At 46.1% G+C, this 20,384-nt stretch overlaps 1 protein-coding gene across 9 annotated transcripts in view; it reads left to right on the forward strand.

Annotated features, from left to right (window-relative positions):
- The window catches only part of LOC118390645 (rap guanine nucleotide exchange factor 6), a 185,173-nt gene that overhangs the window by 124,602 nt on the left and 40,187 nt on the right, over positions 1 to 20,384 (forward strand). For all 9 annotated transcript variants that reach the window (XM_052529567.1, XM_052529568.1, XM_052529572.1 and 6 more), the window contains 6 exons: positions 172 to 303; positions 10,842 to 11,013; positions 12,974 to 13,110; positions 14,091 to 14,249; positions 19,054 to 19,206; positions 19,973 to 20,137. In XM_052529567.1, the coding sequence (XP_052385527.1) occupies positions 172 to 303; positions 10,842 to 11,013; positions 12,974 to 13,110; positions 14,091 to 14,249; positions 19,054 to 19,206; positions 19,973 to 20,137 (918 nt within the window). The remainder of the gene's footprint in view (positions 1 to 171; positions 304 to 10,841; positions 11,014 to 12,973; positions 13,111 to 14,090; positions 14,250 to 19,053; positions 19,207 to 19,972; positions 20,138 to 20,384) is intronic.

The following is a 20,384-nucleotide window of genomic DNA, read 5'->3' on the forward strand; positions in this document are numbered from 1 at the left end:
TTGTGTGTTCTGTCTCTCTCTGTCTCTCTCTGTCTCTGTCTCTCTGTATACAGTGTGTTCACCCGCGTGCCGTTTGTGTCTGTCTACAGTGTGTGTTCACCCGCGTGCCGTGCGCGTGTGTCCTGTGATATTAACAGCCGTCCTGCTCTCTTCCTGTGTGTGTCTGAGCAGCTTCCTGGAGACCTAAACAAGATGCACCTTACAGACCACCCCCACAGCCAGGGGATCCACGTGCCGCCCAGCCAATCCGGATGCAGTATCACCAGCGACTCGGGGAGCAGTAGCCTATCAGACCTCTACCAGGTAGCTGATACACTATTTCACCATTCACAAACTGAGCTGACATAGTATACGTATAACCTCACCTTTCCAAAGCTTTGAAGTTCCATTGTTCTGTTTCAGTAATGCTCCTAGCCTTTTGTTCTTTCAATACTGTATGACTTTGAAGTCAGTCAATGCTCCATGGCTTTCCTGCTTGTAAAGGAGGAAGGATGGAAAGTTGTGGACGTTACCATTTCAGCGGCTTTCCCCAGCTCCACTGACCCAGCTCTCCCCATGCTCCATGTAGCCCTCTTTTTGCCCGCCCTCATCCCATTCCTCACTCTTTCTCCCTGCCCTCTCTCCACCTCTCTCCCCCTGCCCTCTCTCCACCTCTCTCCCCCTGCCCTCTCTCCCCCTGCCCTCTCTCCCCCTGCCCTCTCTCCCCCTGCCCTCTCTCCCCCTGCCCTCTCTCCCCTGCCCTCTCTCCCCCTGCCCTCTCTCCCCTGCCCTCTCTCCACCTGCCCTTTCCCCCTGCCCTCTCTCCCCTGCCCTTTCCCCCTGCCCTCTCTCCACCTCTCTCCCCCTGCACTCTCTCCACCTCTCTCCCCCTGCCCTCTCTCCCCTCTCTCCCCCTGCACTCTCTCCACCTCTCTCCCCCTGCCCTCTCTCCACCTCTCTCCCCCTGCCCTCTCTCCCCCTGCCCTCTCCCCCTGCCCTCTCTCCCCTGCCCTCTCTCCACCTGCCCTCTCTCCCCCTGCCCTCTCTCCCCCTGCCCTCTCTCCCCTGCCCTCTCTCCCCCTGCCCTCTCTCCCCTGCCCTCTCTCCCCCTGCCCTCTCTCCCCCTGCCCTCTCTCCACCTGCCCTCTCTCCCCTGCCCTCTCTCCACCTGCCCTCTCTCCACCTGCCCTCTCTCCCCCTGCCCTCTCTCCCCCTGCCCTCTCTCCACCTCTCTCCCCCTGCCCTCTCTCCACCTCTTTCCCCTGCCCTCTCTCCACCTCTCTCCCCCTGCACTCTCTCCACCTCTCTCCCCCTGCCCTCTCTCCACCTCTCTCCCCCTGCCCTCTCTCCACCTCTCTCCCCCTCCCCCTCTCCCCCTGCCCTCTCTCCCCCTGCCCTCTCTCCCCCTGCCCTCTCTCCCCCTGCCCTCTCTCCCCCTGCCCCTCCCCTGCCCTCTCTCCCCCTGCCCCTCTCCCCCTGCCCTCTCTCCCCCTGCCCTCTCTCCCCCTGCCCCCTCCCCCTGCCCTCTCTCCCCCTGCCCTCTCTCCCCCTGCCCTCTCTCCACCTCTTTTCCCCCTGCCCTCTCTCCCCCTGCCCTCTCTCCACCTCTCTCTCCCCTGCGCTCTCCCCCTCTCTCCCCCTGCCCTCTCTCCACCTCTCTCCCCCTCCCCCTCTCTCCAACCTCTCTCCCCTGCCCTCTCTCCAACTCTCTCCCCCTGCCCTCTCTCCACCTCTCTCCCCCTGCCCTCTCTCCACCTCTCTCCCCCTGCCCTCTCTCCACCTCTCTCCACCCTCTCCCCCTGCCCTCTCTCCACCTCTCTCCACCTCTCTCCCCCTGCCCTCTCTCCACCTCTCTCCCCTGCCCTCTCTCCACCTCTCTCCCCCTGCCTTCTCTCCACCTCTCTCCACCTCTCTCCCCCTGCCCTCTCTCCACCTCTCCACCTCTCTCCCCCTGCCCTCTCTCCACCTCTCTCCCCCTGCCCTCTCCCCACCTCTCTCCCCCTGCCCTCTCTCCACCTCTCTCCCCCTGCCCTCTCTCCACCTCTCTCCCCCTCCCCTCTCTCCCCCTGCCCTCTCCCCCTGCCCTCTCTCCCCCTGCCCTCTCTCCCCCTGCCCTCTCTCCCCCTGCCCTCTCTCCCCCTCTCTCCCCCTGCCCTCTCTCCCCCTGCCCTCTCTCCACCTCTCTCCCCCTGCCCTCTTCCAGTTCAATGGAACATGTCTTCTCCTCCCATCCATCCATCCATCCAGGGTTGCTAATTATAGTGTGTGTTAGTTGGGTTTCCTGTGGTTCGAAGGGCCCCTCTCTCCTGTAGCGTTGTGTGCTAAAGGGCAGGGTACACAGGACACAGACAGACCTGCTCCCAGGACCTCAGACCCCTCCCTCCCCTCACTATTATATAAAATGTTCTAACCTCAGCTCCTGTACCTACCTCATCATTTGCATATACCTCTATATATCGCTAACCCCACCCCATCGCTAACCCCACCCCTACTCTTATTTTCTCTAACTCCAGGCCACCTTTAACCCACCATTACACATACCTTCTCTCTCACCTTTAACCCACCATTACACAAACCTTCTCTCTCACCTTTAACCCACCATTACACATACCTTCTCTCTCACATTTAACCCACCATTACACATACCTTCTCTCTCACCTTTAACCCACCATTACACAAACCTTCTCTCTCACCTTTAAGCCACCATTACACAAACCTTCTCTCTCACCTTTAACCCACCATTACACAAACCTTCTCTCTCACCTTTAACCCACCATTACACAAACCTTCTCTCTCACCTTTAAGCCACCATTACACAAACCTTCTCTCTCACCTTTAAGCCACCATTACACAAACCTTCTCTCTCACCTTTAACCCACCATTACACAAACCTTCTCTCTCACCTTAAACCCACCATTACACAAACCTTCTCTCTCACCTTTAACCCACCATTACACAAACCTTCTCTCTCACCTTTAACCCACCATTACACAAACCTTCTCTCTCACCTTTAAGCCACCATTACACAAACCTTCTCTCTCACCTTTAAGCCACCATTACACAAACCTTCTCTCTCACCTTTAACCCACCATTACACAAACCTTCTCTCTCACCTTTAACCCACCATTACACAAACCTTCTCTCTCAACTTTAACCCACCATTACACAAACCTTCTCTCTCACCTTTAACCCACCATTACACAAACCTTCTCTCACCTTTAACCCACCATTACACAAACCTTCTCTCTCACCTTTAACCCACCATTACACAAACCTTCTCTCTCACCTTTAACCCACCATTACACAAACCTTCTCTCTCACCTTTAACCCACCATTACACAAACCTTCTCTCTCACCTTTAACCCACCATTACACAAACCTTCTCTCTCAACTTTAACCCACCATTACACAAACCTTCTCTCTCAACTTTAACCCACCATTACACAAACCTTCTCTCTCAACTTTAACCCACCATTACACAAACCTTCTCTCTCAACTTTAACCCACCATTACACAAACCTTCTCTCTCAACTTTAACCCACCATTACACAAACCTTCTCTCTCAACTTTAACCCACCATTACACAAACCTTCTCTCTCACCTTTAACCCACCATTACACGTACCTTCTCTCTCACCTTTAACCCACCATTACACAAACCTTCTCTCTCACCTTTAACCCACCATTACACAAACCTTCTCTCTCAACTTTAACCCACCATTACACAAACCTCTCTCACCAACCAGATTGTTCTCTCCTCCCCATGGAGTCACCTGTCATTGATTTAGAGGAGCTCACAGTCAGCTGTGTCCATAAATGTACATTGACTTGAGTGTAGCAGCTTCTATTGCTGGCAGTTGGTGAGTTTGTTTATAGATTGTGTTTTTTTAAATGCTTGACCTCTCGTCCAGCCCTGAGCAGTGAGCTGCCATTCCACTCAGTCACTCTGGGCTGCAGTGTCTCTTTTCTCTTCCCTTCTCGATCTCTTCTCTCTCCCTGTCTCTGCGTGATTTGACGGGGTGTCTCTGGCTCAGTCCCCTGTGCAGCCAGCAGGAACTGATGTCCCTGTCAGTTTATATTTGACCTGATTTGAGACCTGTATGGGCACAAAACGTCTCCCTCTTTCTGTGTCTCTCTCAGTCCCAAACCCACATGGAGATATCAGCAGTAATGGTTCGCTGTCTGTTGCTCGTTGGCTCTCTGTGTCTCTGTTGCTCGTTGGCTCTCTGTGTCTCTGTTGCTCGTTGGCTCTCTGTGTCTCTGTTGCTCGTTGGCTCTCTGTGTCTCTGTTGCTCGTTGGCTCTCTGTGTCTCTGTTGCTCGTTGGCTCTCTGTGTCTCTGTTGCTCGTTGGCTCTCTGTGTCTCTGTTGCTCGTTGGCGCTCTGTGTCTCTGTTGCTCGTTGGCTCTCTGTGTCTCTGTTGCTCGTTGGCTCTCTGCGTCTCTGTCGCTCGTTGGCTCTCTGCGTCTCTGTCGCTCGTTGGCTCTCTGCGTCTCTGTCGCTCGTTGGCTCTCTGCGTCTCTGTCGCTCGTTGGCTCTCTGCGTCTCTGTCGCTCGTTGGCTCTCTGCGTCTCTGTCGCTCGTTGGCTCTCTGCGTCTCTGTCGCTCGTTGGCTCTCTGCGTCTCTGTCGCTCGTTGGCTCTCTGCGTCTCTGTCGCTCGTTGGCTCTCTGCGTCTCTGTCGCTCGTTGGCTCTCTGCGTCTATGTCGCTCGTTGGCTCTCTGCGTCTCTGTCGCTCGTTGGCTCTCTGCGTCTCTGTCGCTCGTTGGCTCTCTGCGTCTCTGTCTCTCGCTCGTTGGCTCTCTGCGTCTCTGTCGCTCGTTGGCTCTCTGCGTCTCTGTCGCTCGTTGGCTCTCTGCGTCTCTGTCGCTCGTTGGCTCTCTGCGTCTCTGTCGCTCGTTGGCTCTCTGCGTCTCTGTCGCTCGTTGGCTCTCTGCGTCTCTGTCGCTCGTTGGCTCTCTGCGTCTCTGTCGCTCGTTGGCTCTCTGCGTCTCTGTCGCTCGTTGGCTCTCTGCGTCTCTGTCGCTCGTTGGCTCTCTGCGTCTCTGTCGCTCGTTGGCTCTCTGCGTCTCTGTCGCTCGTTGGCTCTCTGCGTCTCTGTCGCTCGTTGGCTCTCTGCGTCTCTGTCGCTCGTTGGCTCTCTGGTCTCTCTCGTTGCGTCTCTGTCGCTCGTTGGCTCTCTGCGTCTCTGTCGCTCGTTGGCTCTCTGCGTCTCTGTCGCTCGTTGGCTCTCTGCGTCTCTGTCGCTCGTTGGCTCTCTGCGTCTCTGTCGCTCGTTGGCTCTCTGCGTCTCTGTCGCTCGTTGGCTCTCTGCGTCTCTGTCGCTCGTTGGCTCTCTGCGTCTCTGTCGCTCGTTGGCTCTCTGCGTCTCTGCTCTCTGCGTCTCTGTCGCTCGTTGGCTCTCTGCGTCTCTGTCGCTCGTTGGCTCTCTGCGTCTCTGTCGCTCGTTGGCTCTCTGCGTCTCTGTCGTTGGCTCGTTGGCTCTCTGCGTCTCTGTCGCTCGTTGGCTCTCTGCGTCTCTGTCGCTCGTTGGCTCTCTGCGTCTCTGTCGCTCGTTGGCTCTCTGCGTCTCTGTCGCTCGTTGGCTCTCTGCGTCTCTGTCGCTCGTTGGCTCTCTGCGTCTCTGTCGCTCGTTGGCTCTCTGCGTCTCTGTCGCTCGTTGGCTCTCTGCGTCTCTGTCGCTCGTTGGCTCTCTGCGTCGCTCGTTGGCTCTGTGCGTCTCTGTGTCGCTCGTTGGTTCTACACCGTCTCTGTACAGGCAGACTTTCTCTGTTTCACACAGTCTCTGTACAGGCAGACTTTCTCTGTTTCACACCGTCTCTGTACAGGCAGACTTTGTCTGTTTCACACAGTCTCTGTACAGGCAGACTTTCTCTGTTTCACACAGTCTCTGTACAGGCAGACTTTCTCTGTTTCACACCGTCTCTGTACAGGCAGACCTTCTCTGTTTCACACAGTCTCTGTACAGGCAGACTTTCTCTGTGTTTTACACCGTCTCTGTACAGGCAGACTTTCTCTGTGTGACTTTCTCTGTGTTTTACACCGTCTCTGTACAGGCAGACTTTCTCTGTTTCACACCGTCTCTGTACAGGCAGACCTTCTCTGTTTCACACCGTCTCTGTACAGGCAGACTTTCTCTGTGTTTTACACCGTCTCTGTACAGGCAGACTTTCTCTGTTTCACACCGTCTCTGTACAGGCAGACTTTCTCTGTTTCACACCGTCTCTGTACAGGCAGACTTTCTCTGTTTCACCAGTCTCTGTACAGGCAGACTTTCTCTGTCACACCGTCTCTGGCAGGCAGACTTTCTCTGTCACACCGTCTCACAGACCGTCTCTGTACAGGCAGACTTTCTCTGTTTCACACCGTCTCTGTACAGGCAGACTTTCTCTGTTTCACACCGTCTCTGTACAGGCAGACTTTCTCTGTTTCACACCGTCTCTGTACAGGCAGACTTTCTCTGTTTCACACCGTCTCTGTACAGGCAGACTTTCTCTGTTTCACACCGTCTCTGTACAGGCAGACTTTCTCTGTTTCACACCGTCTCTGTACAGGCAGACTTTCTCTCTGTTTCACACCGTCTCTGTACAGGCAGACTTTCTCTGTTTCACACCGTCTCTGTACAGGCAGACTTTCTCTGTCTGTCTGTACAGGCAGACCGTCTCTGTACAGGCAGACTTTCTCTGTTTCACACCGTCTCTGTACAGGCAGACTTTCTCTCTGTTTCACACCGTCTCTGTACAGGCAGACTTTCTCTGTTTGTTTCAGGCAGACCGTTCTGTACAGGCAGACTTTCTCTGTTTCACACCGTCTCTGTACAGGCAGACTTTCTCTGTTTCACACCGTCTCTGTACAGGCAGACTTTCTCTGTTTCACACCGTCTCTGTACAGGCAGACTTTCTCTCTGTTTCACACCGTCTCTGTACAGGCAGACTTTCTCTCTGTTTCACACCGTCTCTGTACAGGCAGACTTTCTCTGTTTCACACCGTCTCTGTACAGGCAGACTTTCTCTGTTTCACACAGTCTCTGTACAGGCAGACTTTCTCTGTCTCTTCACACCGTCTCTGTACAGGCAGACTTTCTCTGTTTCACACAGGCGTGTTTCACACCGTCCTCTGTACAGGCAGACTTTCTCTGTTTCACCGTCTCTGTACAGGCAGACTTTCTCACCGTCTCTGTACAGGCAGACTTTCTCTGTGTTTTTTTCACACCGTCTCTGTACAGGCAGACTTTCTCTGTTTCACACCGTCTCTGTACAGGCAGACTTTCTCTGTGTTTTACACCGTCTCTGTACAGGCAGACTTTCTCTGTGTTTGTCTCTGTACAGGCAGACTTTCTCACACCGTCTCTGTACAGGCAGACTTTCTCTGTGTTTTACACCGTCTCTGTACAGGCAGACTTTCTCTGTGTTTTACACCGTTTCTGTACAGGCAGACTTTCTCTGTGTTTTACAGGCAGACCGTTTTTTTCTGTACAGGCAGACTTTCTCTGTGTTTTACACCGTTTCTGTACAGGCAGACTTTCTCTGTGACCGTCTCTGTTCTCTGTGTTTTACACCGTTTCTGTACAGGCAGACTTTCTCTGTGTTTTACACCGTTTCTGTACAGGCAGACTTTCTCTGTGTTTTACACCGTCTCTGTACAGGCAGACTTTCTCTGTGTTTTACACCGTCTCTGTACAGGCAGACTTTCTCTGTGTTTTACACCGTCTCTGTACAGGCAGACTTTCTCTGTGTTTTACACCGTCTCTGTACAGGCAGACTTTCTCTGTGTTTTACACCGTCTCTGTACAGGCAGACTTTCTCTGTGTTTTACACCGTCTCTGTACAGGCAGACTTTCTCTGTGTTTTACACCGTCTCTGTACAGGCAGACTTTCTCTGTGTGACTTTCTCTGTGTTTTACACCGTCTCTGTACAGGCAGACTTTCTCTGTTTCACACCGTCTCTGTACAGGCAGACTTTCTCTGTGTTTTACACCGTCTCTGTACAGGCAGACTTTCTCTGTGTTTTACACAGGCAGACTTTCTCTGTACAGGCAGACTTTCTCTGTACAGGCAGTTTTACACCGTCTCTGTACAGGCAGACTTTCTCTGTGTTTTACACCGTCTCTGTACAGGCAGACTTTCTCTGTGTTTTACACCGTCGTCTCTGTACAGGCAGACTTTCTCTGTGTTTTACACCGTCTCTGTACAGGCAGACTTTCTCTGTGTTTTGTTTTACTTTCTCACCGTCTCTGTACAGGCAGCAGACCGTCTCTACAGGCAGACTTTCTCTGTGTTTTACACCGTCTCTGTACAGGCAGACTTTCTCTGTGTCTCTTACAGGCAGACTTTCTCACCGTCTCTGTACAGGCAGACTTTCTCTGTGTTTTACACCGTCTCTGTACAGGCAGACTTTCTCTGTGTTTTACACCGTCTCTGTACAGGCAGACTTTCTCTCTGTTTTTACACCGTCTCTGTACAGGCAGACTTTCTCTGTGTTTTACACCGTCTCTGTACAGGCAGACTTTCTCTGTGTTTTACACCGTCTCTGTACAGGCAGACTTTTCTCTGTGTTTTACACCGTCTCTGTACAGGCAGACTTTCTCTGTGTTCACACCGTCTCTGTACAGGCAGACTTTCTCTGTGTTTTACACCGTCTCTGTCTGTACAGGCAGACTTTCTCTGTGTTTTTCTCTGTGTTTTACACCGTCTCTGTACAGGCAGACTTTCTCTGTGTTTTACACCGTCTCTGTACAGGCAGACTTCTCTGTGTTCACACCGTTTCTGTACAGGCAGACTTTCTCTGTGTTTTCACGTCTCTGTACAGGCACCGTCTCTGTACAGGCAGACTTTCTCTGTTTCACACCGTCTCTGTACAGGCAGACTTTCTCTGTTTCACACCGTCTCTGTACAGGCAGACTTTCTCTGTGTTTTACACCGTCTCTGTACAGGCAGACTTTCTCTGTGTTCACACCGTCTCTGTACAGGCAGACTTTCTCTGTTTTCTCTGTGTTTTACACCGTCTCTGTACAGGCAGACTTACAGGCAGACTTTCTCTGTTTCACACCGTCTCTGTACAGGCAGACTTTCTCTGTACAGGCAGTGTTTTACACCGTCTCTGTACAGGCAGACTTTCTCTGTGTTTACACACCGTCTCTGTACAGGCAGACTGTGTTTTCTCTACAGGCAGTGTTTTACACCGTCTCTGTACAGGCAGACTTTCTCTGTGTTTTACACCGTCTCTGTACAGGCAGACTCTGTACAGGCAGACTTTCTCTGTGTTTTACACCGTCTCTGTACAGGCAGACTTTCTCTGTTTTACACCGTTCTTACAGGCAGACTTTCTCTGTGTTTTTTCTGTACAGGCAGACTTTCTCTGTGTTTTACACCGTCTCTGTACAGGCAGACTTTCTCTGTGTTTTACACCGTCTCTGTACAGGCAGACTTTCTCTGTGTTTTACACCGTTTCTGTACAGGCAGACTTTCTCTGTGTTTTACACCGTCTCTGTACAGGCAGACTTTCTCTGTGTTTTACACAGACTTTCTCTGTTTACAGGCAGACTTTCTCTGTGTTTTACACCGTCTCTGTACAGGCAGACTTTCTCTGTGTCTCTTACAGGCAGACACCGTCTCTGTACAGGCAGACTTTCTCTGTGTTTTACACCTCTGTCTCTGTACAGGCAGACTTTCTCTGTGTTTTACACCGTCTCTGTACAGGCAGACTTTCTCTGTTTCACACCGTCTCTGTACAGGCAGACTTTCTCTGTTTCACACCGTCTCTGTACAGGCAGACTTTCTCTGTGTTTTACACCGTCTCTGTACAGGCAGACTTTCTCTGTTTTACACCGTCTCTGTACAGGCAGACTTTCTCTGTGTTTTACACCGTCTCTGTACAGGCAGACTTTCTCTGTGTTTTACACCGTTTCTGTACAGGCAGACTTTCTCTGTGTTTTACACCGTCTCTGTACAGGCAGACTTTCTCTGTGTTTTACACCGTCTCTGTACAGGCAGACTTTCTCTGTGTTTTACACCGTCTCTGTACAGGCAGACTTTCTCTGTGTTTTACACCGTCTCTGTACAGGCAGACTTTCTCTGTGTTTTACACCGTCTCTGTACAGGCAGACTTTCTCTGTGTTCTTAGGCAGACTTTCTCTGTACAGGCAGACTTTCTCTGTGTTTTACACCGTCTCTGTACAGGCAGACTTTCTCTGTGTTTTACACCGTCTCTGTACAGGCAGACTTTCTCTGTGTTTTACACCGTCTCTGTACAGGCAGACTTTCTCTGTGTTCTTACAGGCAGACTTTCTCTGTGTTTTACACCGTTTCTGTACAGGCAGACTTTCTCTGTGTTTTACACCGTCTCTGTACAGGCAGACTTTCTCTGTGTTTTACACCGTCTCTGTACAGGCAGACTTTCTCTGTGTTTTACACCGTCTCTGTACAGGCAGACTTTCTCTGTGTTTTACACCGTCTCTGTACAGGCAGACTTTCTCTGTGTTTTACACCGTTTCTGTACAGGCAGACTTTCTCAGGTAACATTCCCTTATCTAGGAAACATCCCATTTGATCCTGTCCATTCCTGAAAGAGCAGGCAGGTTCAGTCTGTTACTGTGTACTAGAGGAGCGAATAGACAGATGGCCTTGAATATTTCTACAGTGACTGGGGAGCTGGTCACTTAACCTCAGGGAAGTGGGTTCAAATCCCAGTTGATCTGAGCACTCCGTAACCCTCGGCACCAGTTCATTCCAACCATCTGTCCAAACAGCATGGAAAATATGAGCACTGTGAATAATTAGTGGTGTATGCATAATTCTTAGGGATTGTTTTTTAAATTTTTGTTGGTCTACGTTTAAAGAATATCCCATATCTGTCACCTCTGCAGGCTACAGAGAGTGACATGGGTGACGTGGACCTATCCGGGCTCCCGGAGGCAGCGGTGGACTCGGAGGAGGAGGATGAAGACCTGGAGAGGACGTCAGACACCCTGATTGGTAGAGACCTGGTCAGGGAATGTCTGGAGAAAGACCCGGTGGACCGCAACGATGATGACATTGGTGGGCTTCTTGTGCGCTCCTCCTTTTCCCTGAATACCCCTTTACCCTCTTAAATCAATACAAGGGGCTTTATTGGTATGGGAAACATATGTTTACATTGCCAAAGCAAGTGAAATGGATAAATAAAGTGAAATAAACAATAAAAAATGAATAGTAAAACGTTCCATAGAATAAAGACATTTTAAATGGCACATTATGTATATATACAGTGTTGTAGCGATGTGCAAATTGTTTCTCACTGTTTGCCCTGTACATCAAATCAAAGTTTATTTGTCACGTGTGCCGAAATCTATCCAATAGTGCGGAGGGGGAAAAAAAGGTTGTGTGTGTGTGTTTGTGTGTGTGTGTGTGTGTGTGTGTGTGTGTGTGTGTGTGTGTGTGTGTGTGTGTGTGTGTGTGTGTGTGTGTGTGTGTGTGTGTGTGTGTGTGTGTGTGTAAGTAAAGAAATAAAACAACAGTAAAAAGACATTTAAAAAAATAATAGCAAGGCTAAAACAGACACCTGTTAGTCAGGCTTATTGAGGTAGTATGTACATGTAGATATGGTTAAGGTGACTGCGTATATGATGAACAGAGAGTAGCAGTAGTGTAAAAAGAGGGGGTGGTGGGACACAATGCAGCATTGACGCATTCGCGGAAAAAGGACTGTCGTTGCTCCAACGTGTACCTAACCATAAACATCAATGCCTTTCTTAAAATCAATACACAGAAGTATATATTTTTAAACCTGCATATTTAGCTAAAAGAACCAGGTTAGCAGGAAATATTTAACCAGGTGAAATTGTGTCACTTCTCTTGCGTTCATTGCACGCAGAGTCAGGGTATATGCGATAATAATAAACATTTTGTTTTCGAAATGATAGTTTCCGGATTCGACCATATTAATGACCAAAGGCTCGTATTTCTGTGTTATTATGTTATAATTAAGTCTGTGATTTGATATTTGATAGAGCAGTCTAACTGAGCAATGGTAGGCAGCAGCAGGCTCGTAAGCATTCATTCAAACAGCACTTTTGTGCGTTTTGCCAGCAGCTCTTCGTAATGCTTCAAGCATTGTGCTGTTTATGACTTCAAGCCTATCAACTCCAGAGATTAGGCTGGTGTAACCGATGTGAAATGGCTAGCTAGTTAGCGGGGTGCGCGCTAATAGCGTTTCAAACATCACTCGCTCTGAGACGTGGGGTGGTTGTTCCCCTTGCTCTGCATGGGTAACGCTGCTTCGAGTGTGGCTGTTGTCGTTGTGTTGCTGTTTCGAGCCCAGGTAGGAGCGAGGAGAGGGACGGAAGCTATACTGTTATACTTGCAATACTAAAGTGACTATAAGAACATCCAATAGTCAAAGGTTAATGAAATACAAATGGTATAGAGAGAAATAGTCCTATAAATACTATATTAACTACAGCCTAAAACCTCTTACCTTGGAATATTGAAGTCTCATGTTAAAAGGAACCACCAGCTTTCATATGTTCTCATGTTCTGAGCAAAGAACTCAAACGTTAGCTTTTTTACATGGCACATATTGCACTTTTACTTTCTTCTCCAACACTTTGTTTTTGCATTATTTAAACCAAATTGAACATGTTTAATTATTTATTTGAGGCTTAATAGATTTTTATTGATGTATTATATTAAGTTAAAATAAGTGTTCATTCAGTATTGTTGTAATTGTCGTTATTACAAATACATTTTTTTTTTTAAATTGGCCGATTTTAATCGGTATTGGCTTTTTTGGTCCTCCAATAATCGGTATCGGTATCAGCGTTGAAAAATCATAATCGGTTGACCTCTACAACTCACCTCTTCTCTCCATTGCTCTCTCTTCTTCTCTTCCTTCCCTCTCGCTCTTACACTCTTTGTCTTCCTTCTTTCACTCCCTTCCTTCCTTCCTTCCCTCTCTCTTTCTCCTTCTCTTCCTTCCCTCTCGCTCTTACTCACTTTCTCTCTCTTCCCCCCCATCCAGAACAACTGTTGGAGTTCATGCACCAGCTGCCAGCCTTTGCCAACATGACCATGTCAGTGCGAAGGGACCTGTGTACTGTCATGGTGTTTGAGGTGGTGGAGCAGGAGGCGACCGTCATCCTACAGGACAAACAGGAGGTGCCAACCATAGACTTAACACACACAGTACCAGTCAAAAGTTTGCACACACCTACTCATTCAAAGGTCTTTCTTTTTTTTAAATGTTCTGCATTTTTAATAATAGTGAAGACATCAAAACTATGAAATAACACATATAGAATCATGTAGTAACCAAAAAAAAAGTGTTCAACAAATCAAAATATATTTTATATTTGAGTTTCTTCAAAGAAGCCACCCTTTGCCTCGATGACAGCTAGCCTCACCACTTTCTTTTGCGTATTTGAATGGGATCTGTGTCAATCCGCTGTGGTAGCAGGCGTCTACACACACTCATACACAGGCGTGTAAAGCAGGGACAGCTACAGTATGACAGACAGGTTGCTATCTCCTATCACAGTGGGTTGGTGTGAAGGTCAGAATGAATCAGGCAGCCGTCACTGCACTGCAGCGTCCTATGAGGGGAGAGGGGGCAGAGGAAGAAAAAGGAGAGGGGGGGTGTCTAGGAAGCTCATCACATTTCCTCAATCTCCCTCCTTCACAATGCTTCCCTGTGATAGAAGTCTGTCAGTCACTCTGAAAAGCCTCTATTGCATTCATGGTTGAAAGCCATGACCAGCAGTCAGAGTCAGTGTGGAGGTAAGATGGATCGCTTAGACGATCACTTCCCTGCCTGCGGGGATCTTCACACACATCACACTTAGTCTGCAGTCTTCTATGGGACTTGGGTATGTTCTATTCTAAAGACATTCTCTCGATCCGTACAGTTGGAAAACACTTGTGAAGCACCTGTTCTATTCACTCGAGCTCTGTATACCACATACATAGACACATTATAATACCAGGCACCAATGATTGTTTGGGGTGAAGGTCCATAAAAGCATCTCTATTATGAAGGCCAGCAAATCAGTCAGTGTCAGCCATTAATTTCCTGTTGTTATGGTCATGTGTTTGGCGTTGCTGCTTATGTCATCATTGTGCCTCCCCCCAACCCCTCTCAGCTGGACCTGTGGTATGTGATCCTGAACGGGGGGGTGGAGATCGACCACCCGGACAGCCGCATGGAGACCCTCTGCATGGGCAACAGCTTTGGCATCTCCCCCTCCCTGGACAAGCAGTACATGAGCGGAGTGGTGCGCACCAAGGGGGACGACTGCCAGGTGAGATACTATCCTCTCATAGAGATATTGTTCTTTTGGGTCGAGTCCCAAATAACACACTATTCCCTATACAGTACACTTAATAACAACCTGTACAGTATACTTAATAACACCCTATTCCCTATATAGTATACTTAATAACACCCTAATCCCTATACAGTATACTTAATAACACCCTGTACAGTATACTTAATAACACCCTATTCCCTATATAGTATACTTAATAACACCCTAATCCCTATACAGTATACTTAATAACACCCTGTACAGTATACTTAATAACACCCTATTCCCTATATAGTATACTTAATAACACCATATTCCCTATATAGTATACTTAATAACACCCTATTCCCTATACTGTATACTTAATAACACCCTGTACAGTATACTTAATAACACCCTAATCCCTATATAGTATACTTAATAACACCCTAATCCGTATATAGTATACTTAATAACACCCTATTCCCTATACAGTATACTTAATAACACCCTGTACAGTATACTTAATAACACCCTATTCCCTATACAGTATACTTAATAACACCCTAATCCCTATACAGTATACTTAATAACACCCTGTACAGTATACTTAATAACACCCTATTCCCTATATAGTATACTTAATAACACCCTATTCCCTATACAGTATACTTAATAACACCCTGTACAGTATACTTAATAACACCCTATTCCCTATATAGTATACTTAATAACACCCTAATCCCTATACAGTATACTTAATAACACCCTGTACAGTATACTTAATAACACCCTATTCCCTATATAGTATACTTAATAACACCCTATTCCCTATACAGTATACTTAATAACACCCTGTACAGTATACTTAATAACACCCTATTCCCTATATAGTATACTTAATAACACCCTAATCCCTATACAGTATACTTAATAACACCCTGTACAGTATACTTAATAACACCCTGTACAGTATACTTAATAACACCCTATTCCCTATATAGTATACTTAATAACACCATATTCCCTATATAGTATACTTAATAACACCCTATTCCCTATACTGTATACTTAATAACACCCTGTACAGTATACTTAATAACACCCTAATCCCTATATAGTATACTTAATAACACCCTAATCCCTATATAGTATACTTAATAACACCCTATTCCCTATACAGTATACTTAATAACACCCTGTACAGTATACTTAATAACACCCTATTCCCTATACAGTATACTTAATAACACCCTAATCCCTATACAGTATACTTAATAACACCCTGTACAGTATACTTAATAACACCCTATTCCCTATATAGTATACTTAATAACACCCTATTCCCTATACAGTATACTTAATAACACCCTGTACAGTATACTTAATAACACCCTATTCCCTATATAGTATACTTAATAACACCCTATTCCCTATACAGTATACTTAACACCCTAATCCCTATATAGTATACTTAATAACACCCTATTCCCTATACAGTATACTTAATAACACCCTGTACAGTATACTTAATAACACGCTATTCCCTATATAGTATACTTAATAACACCCTAATCCCTATACAGTATACTTAATAACACCCTGTACAGTATACTTAATAACACCCTATTCCCTATATAGTATACTTAATAACACCCTATTCCCTATATAGTATACTTAATAACACCCTAATCCCTATACAGTATACTTAATAACACCCTGTACAGTATACTTAATAACACCCTATTCCCTATATAGTATACTTAATAACACCCTATTCCCTATATAGTATACTTAATAACACCCTATTCCCTATACAGTATACTTAATAACACCCTGTACAGTATACTTAATAACACCCTATTCCCTATATAGTATACTTAATAACACCCTATTCCCTATATAGTATACTTAATAACACCCTAATCCCTATACAGTATACTTAATAACACCCTGTACAGTATACTTAATAACACCCTATTCCCTATATAGTATACTTAATAACACCCTATTCCCTATATAGTATACTTAATAACACCCTAATCCCTATATAGTATACTTAATAACACCCTAATCCCTATATAGTATACTTAATAACACCCTATTCCCTATATAGTATACTTAATAACACCCTATTCCCTATACAGTATACTTAATAACACCCTGTACAGTATACTTAATAACACGCTATTCCCTATATAGTATACTTAATAACACCCTATTCCCTATACAGTATACTTAATAACACCCTGTACAGTATACTTAATAACACCCTATTCCCTATATAGCATACTTAATAACACCCTAATCCCTATACAGTATACTTAATAACACCCTGTACAGTATACTTAATAACACCCTATTCCCTATATAGTATACTTAATAACACCCTATTCCCTATACAGTATACTTAATAACACCCTAATCCCTATATAGTATACTTAATAACACCCTAATCCCTATATAGTATACTTAATAACACCCTATTCCCTATATAGTATACTTAATAACACCCTAATCCCTATATAGTATACTTAATAACACCCTAATCCCTATACAGTATACTTAATAACACCCTAATCCCTATATAGTATACTTAATAACACCCTAATCCCTATATAGTATACTTAATAACACCCTATTCCCTATATAGTATACTTAATAACACCCTAATCCCTATATAGTATACTTAATAACACCCTAATCCCTATATAGTATACTTAATAACACCCTAATCCCTATATAGTATACTTAATAACACCCTATTCCCTATACAGTATACTTAATAACACCCTGTACAGTATACTTAATAACACGCTATTCCCTATATAGTATACTTAATAACACCCTATTCCCTATACAGTATACTTAATAACACCCTAATCCCTATATAGTATACTTAATAACACCCTAATCCCTATATAGTATACTTAATAACACCCTATTCCCTATACAGTATACTTAATAACACCCTGTACAGTATACTTAATAACACGCTATTCCCTATATAGTATACTTAATAACACCCTAATCCCTATACAGTATACTTAATAACACCCTGTACAGTATACTTAATAACACCCTATTCCCTATATAGTATACTTAATAACACCCTATTCCCTATATAGTATACTTAATAACACCCTAATCCCTATACAGTATACTTAATAACACCCTGTACAGTATACTTAATAACACCCTATTCCCTATATAGTATACTTAATAACACCCTATTCCCTATATAGTATACTTAATAACACCCTAATCCCTATATAGTATACTTAATAACACCCTAATCCCTATATAGTATACTTAATAACACCCTATTCCCTATATAGTATACTTAATAACACCCTATTCCCTATACAGTATACTTAATAACACCCTGTACAGTATACTTAATAACACGCTATTCCCTATATAGTATACTTAATAACACCCTAATCCCTATACAGTATACTTAATAACATCCCATTCCCTATATGTATTCCTTGCGAATATAGAGTAGAGTTGTATAAATGGTCTGGTGTTGGTATCTATGGTGTACAATAAAATGTGTTGATTCTTCACCAATAAAGCAGGACTAGGTTGACAAGCTGTTGCTTAGTCATACAGAAGAGGAACCAGGCCTTGATGTAGAGATGGGAGGCAGCACTAGTTAGAGTAGCCTGCCGCTTGAGAAGTGTTTTGAGCTTCTCTGTCTCTCTCTGCGTGTCTCTGTGTGTGTGTGTTAGTAAGCAGTTTTTACCCAGACCTGCTTGGTTCCTTAAAGAGTTCCTTTATCAGAAACACTGTTTCCTGTCCCTGTTTCAGAGCCTGAACAACAGCTCAGTGAGATGGCAGAGAGGCAAACGCTAGCCAGGGGAGTGTAGCTTGCCCATTCAGCCAGGTGAATGTTAACTAGGGGAGTGTAGCTTGACCATTCAGTCAGGTGAATGTTAACTAGGGGAGTGTAGCTTGACCATTCAGCCAGGTGAATGTTAACTAGGGGAGTGTAGCTTGACCATTCAGCCAGGTGAATGTTAACTAGGGGAGTGTAGCTTGCCCATTCAGCCAGGTGAATGTTAACTAGGGGAGTGTAGCTTGACCATTCAGCCAGGTGAATGTTAACTAGGGGAGTGTAGCTTGACCATTCAGCCAGGTGAATGTTAACTAGGGGAGTGTAGCTTGCCCATTCAGCCAGGTGAATGTTAACTAGGGGAGTGTAGCTTGACCATTCAGCCAGGTGAATGTTAACTAGGGGAGTGTAGCTTGACCATTCAGCCAGGTGAATGTTAACTAGGGGAGTGTAGCTTGACCATTCAGCCAGGTGAATGTTAACTAGGGGAGTGTAGCTTGACCATTCAGCCAGGTGAATGTTAACTAGGGGAGTGTAGCTTGACCATTCAGCCAGGTGAATGTTAACTAGGGGAGTGTAGCTTGACCATTCAGCCAGGTGAATGTTAACTAGGGGAGTGTAGCTTGACCATTCAGCCAGGTGAATGTTAACTAGGGGAGTGTAGCTTGACCATTCAGCCAGGTGAATGTTAACTAGGGGAGTGTAGCAAGGCTGTTAGCCAAGATAGCATACTCTGGCAAGTGTTTATTATCATTGCCAAGGGAGTGTAGCTAGTCTGTTAGCTTGTAGACTAGCAGAACTGGACTAGTAGCTTGGGGAGTGTCGGTAGACCGTCAGTGCTAGCCCCCAGCCATCCCTCCCATGCCTCTCTCCTGCTCCAGGGACTCCTCAATTCTACTGTTTCAGTACCCAGCTATGGTGCAGAGCAACAGGTTCCTGTATTATAAGTTCACCCGCTGTCCCCATGTCATTGTCGACCAGTTTGTGTGCATCGCCCAAGAGGACTACTGGCGGATCCTCAACCATGTGGAGAAGAACACACACAAGGTGGAGGAGGAGGGAGAGATCGTCATGGTGAAGGAACATCGCGAGCTGGACCGCAACGGCACCAGGAAGGGACATATTGTCATCAAGGTGAGGCAGGAAGTGTAAGCATTAAGGGATGGTTTCCCAGACACAGATGAATTAGGCTTACCCTTGTCCTACACTGATGATGAAGTTCCATTGAGTTTACATGTTTGTCCAGGTCTAGGCTTAGGATGTAATCGGTCTGGGAAACTTGATTTTCAAATGGTCTTTATAGGCTGCTTTGAATATATGCACTGCCTCGACTACCTAGCTGTGACTACCACCGTGTTCTTCTGTTGCTCCTGTTTTTGCATGCGTCGGATGGTCCAGCCCTTTGATCTTCAACACTCTGCAAACAGCCAGTTATTGATCTGCTAATGGACTAGACTGATTCTCTTGTCTTCATCTCCTCTAAGACACCTCTGCTCCCCCAAACAGCTACACTATAGATGTGTTGCTACTGATCTGAGTAGTGATCCTTACTCCTGGATTCTCTTGTCTTCATCTCCTCTAAGACACCTCTGCTCCCCCAAACAGCTACACTATAGATGTGTTGCTACTGATCTGAGTAGTGATCCTTACTTCTGGATTCTCTTGTCTTTAAATTGTTTTAGTTTGCTGCTTTAGTTTCAATTCCCCTAAAAACATACTCGGTTCCCATAGCGATTCATTTTTGTTATTCTAAAGTTGGCTTTGAATAAGTGCCATCCTTTCGCCCAATTCAATTTTTTATTTTGTAATTATTGCCCCTCGGGACTAATACAGTTGAATTAAAATGAATTGACAGTTGTAATGCAGCCATGATTGATTGTCTGTTTGTCTATCCTCTCAGGGCACCCCACAGCGTCTGATCATGCACCTGGTGGAGGAGCCGTCAGTGGTGGACCCCACCTACATTGAAGACTTCCTCCTCACCTACCGCACCTTCCTCTCCAGCCCCATGGAGGTTGGCAAGAAGCTGCTTGAGTGGTTCAAAGTTGACAGCCTCAGAGACACGGTGTGTACTGTACTGTGTGTATGTGTATACCTGATTCTTTGTGTGAAGCATGGGTGTACTACACAGTAATCAATACAACTTGTGCTATGTCAGCGGTCTTGGGTAGAAGGGGGATTTGTCCAGTGGACATACTCTTAACTGATTTAACATAAGATTATTCTTGTCCTGTCAATAGTCTGATGGCGATGTCATTTGGCATTTAATCATTCTTCCTCATCAAGAGGCCCATCACCTCAGAGAGAGAGAG

Source organism: Oncorhynchus keta, chromosome 11, assembly GCF_023373465.1.
Source record: "Oncorhynchus keta strain PuntledgeMale-10-30-2019 chromosome 11, Oket_V2, whole genome shotgun sequence".
NCBI lineage: Eukaryota > Metazoa > Chordata > Actinopteri > Salmoniformes > Salmonidae > Oncorhynchus > Oncorhynchus keta.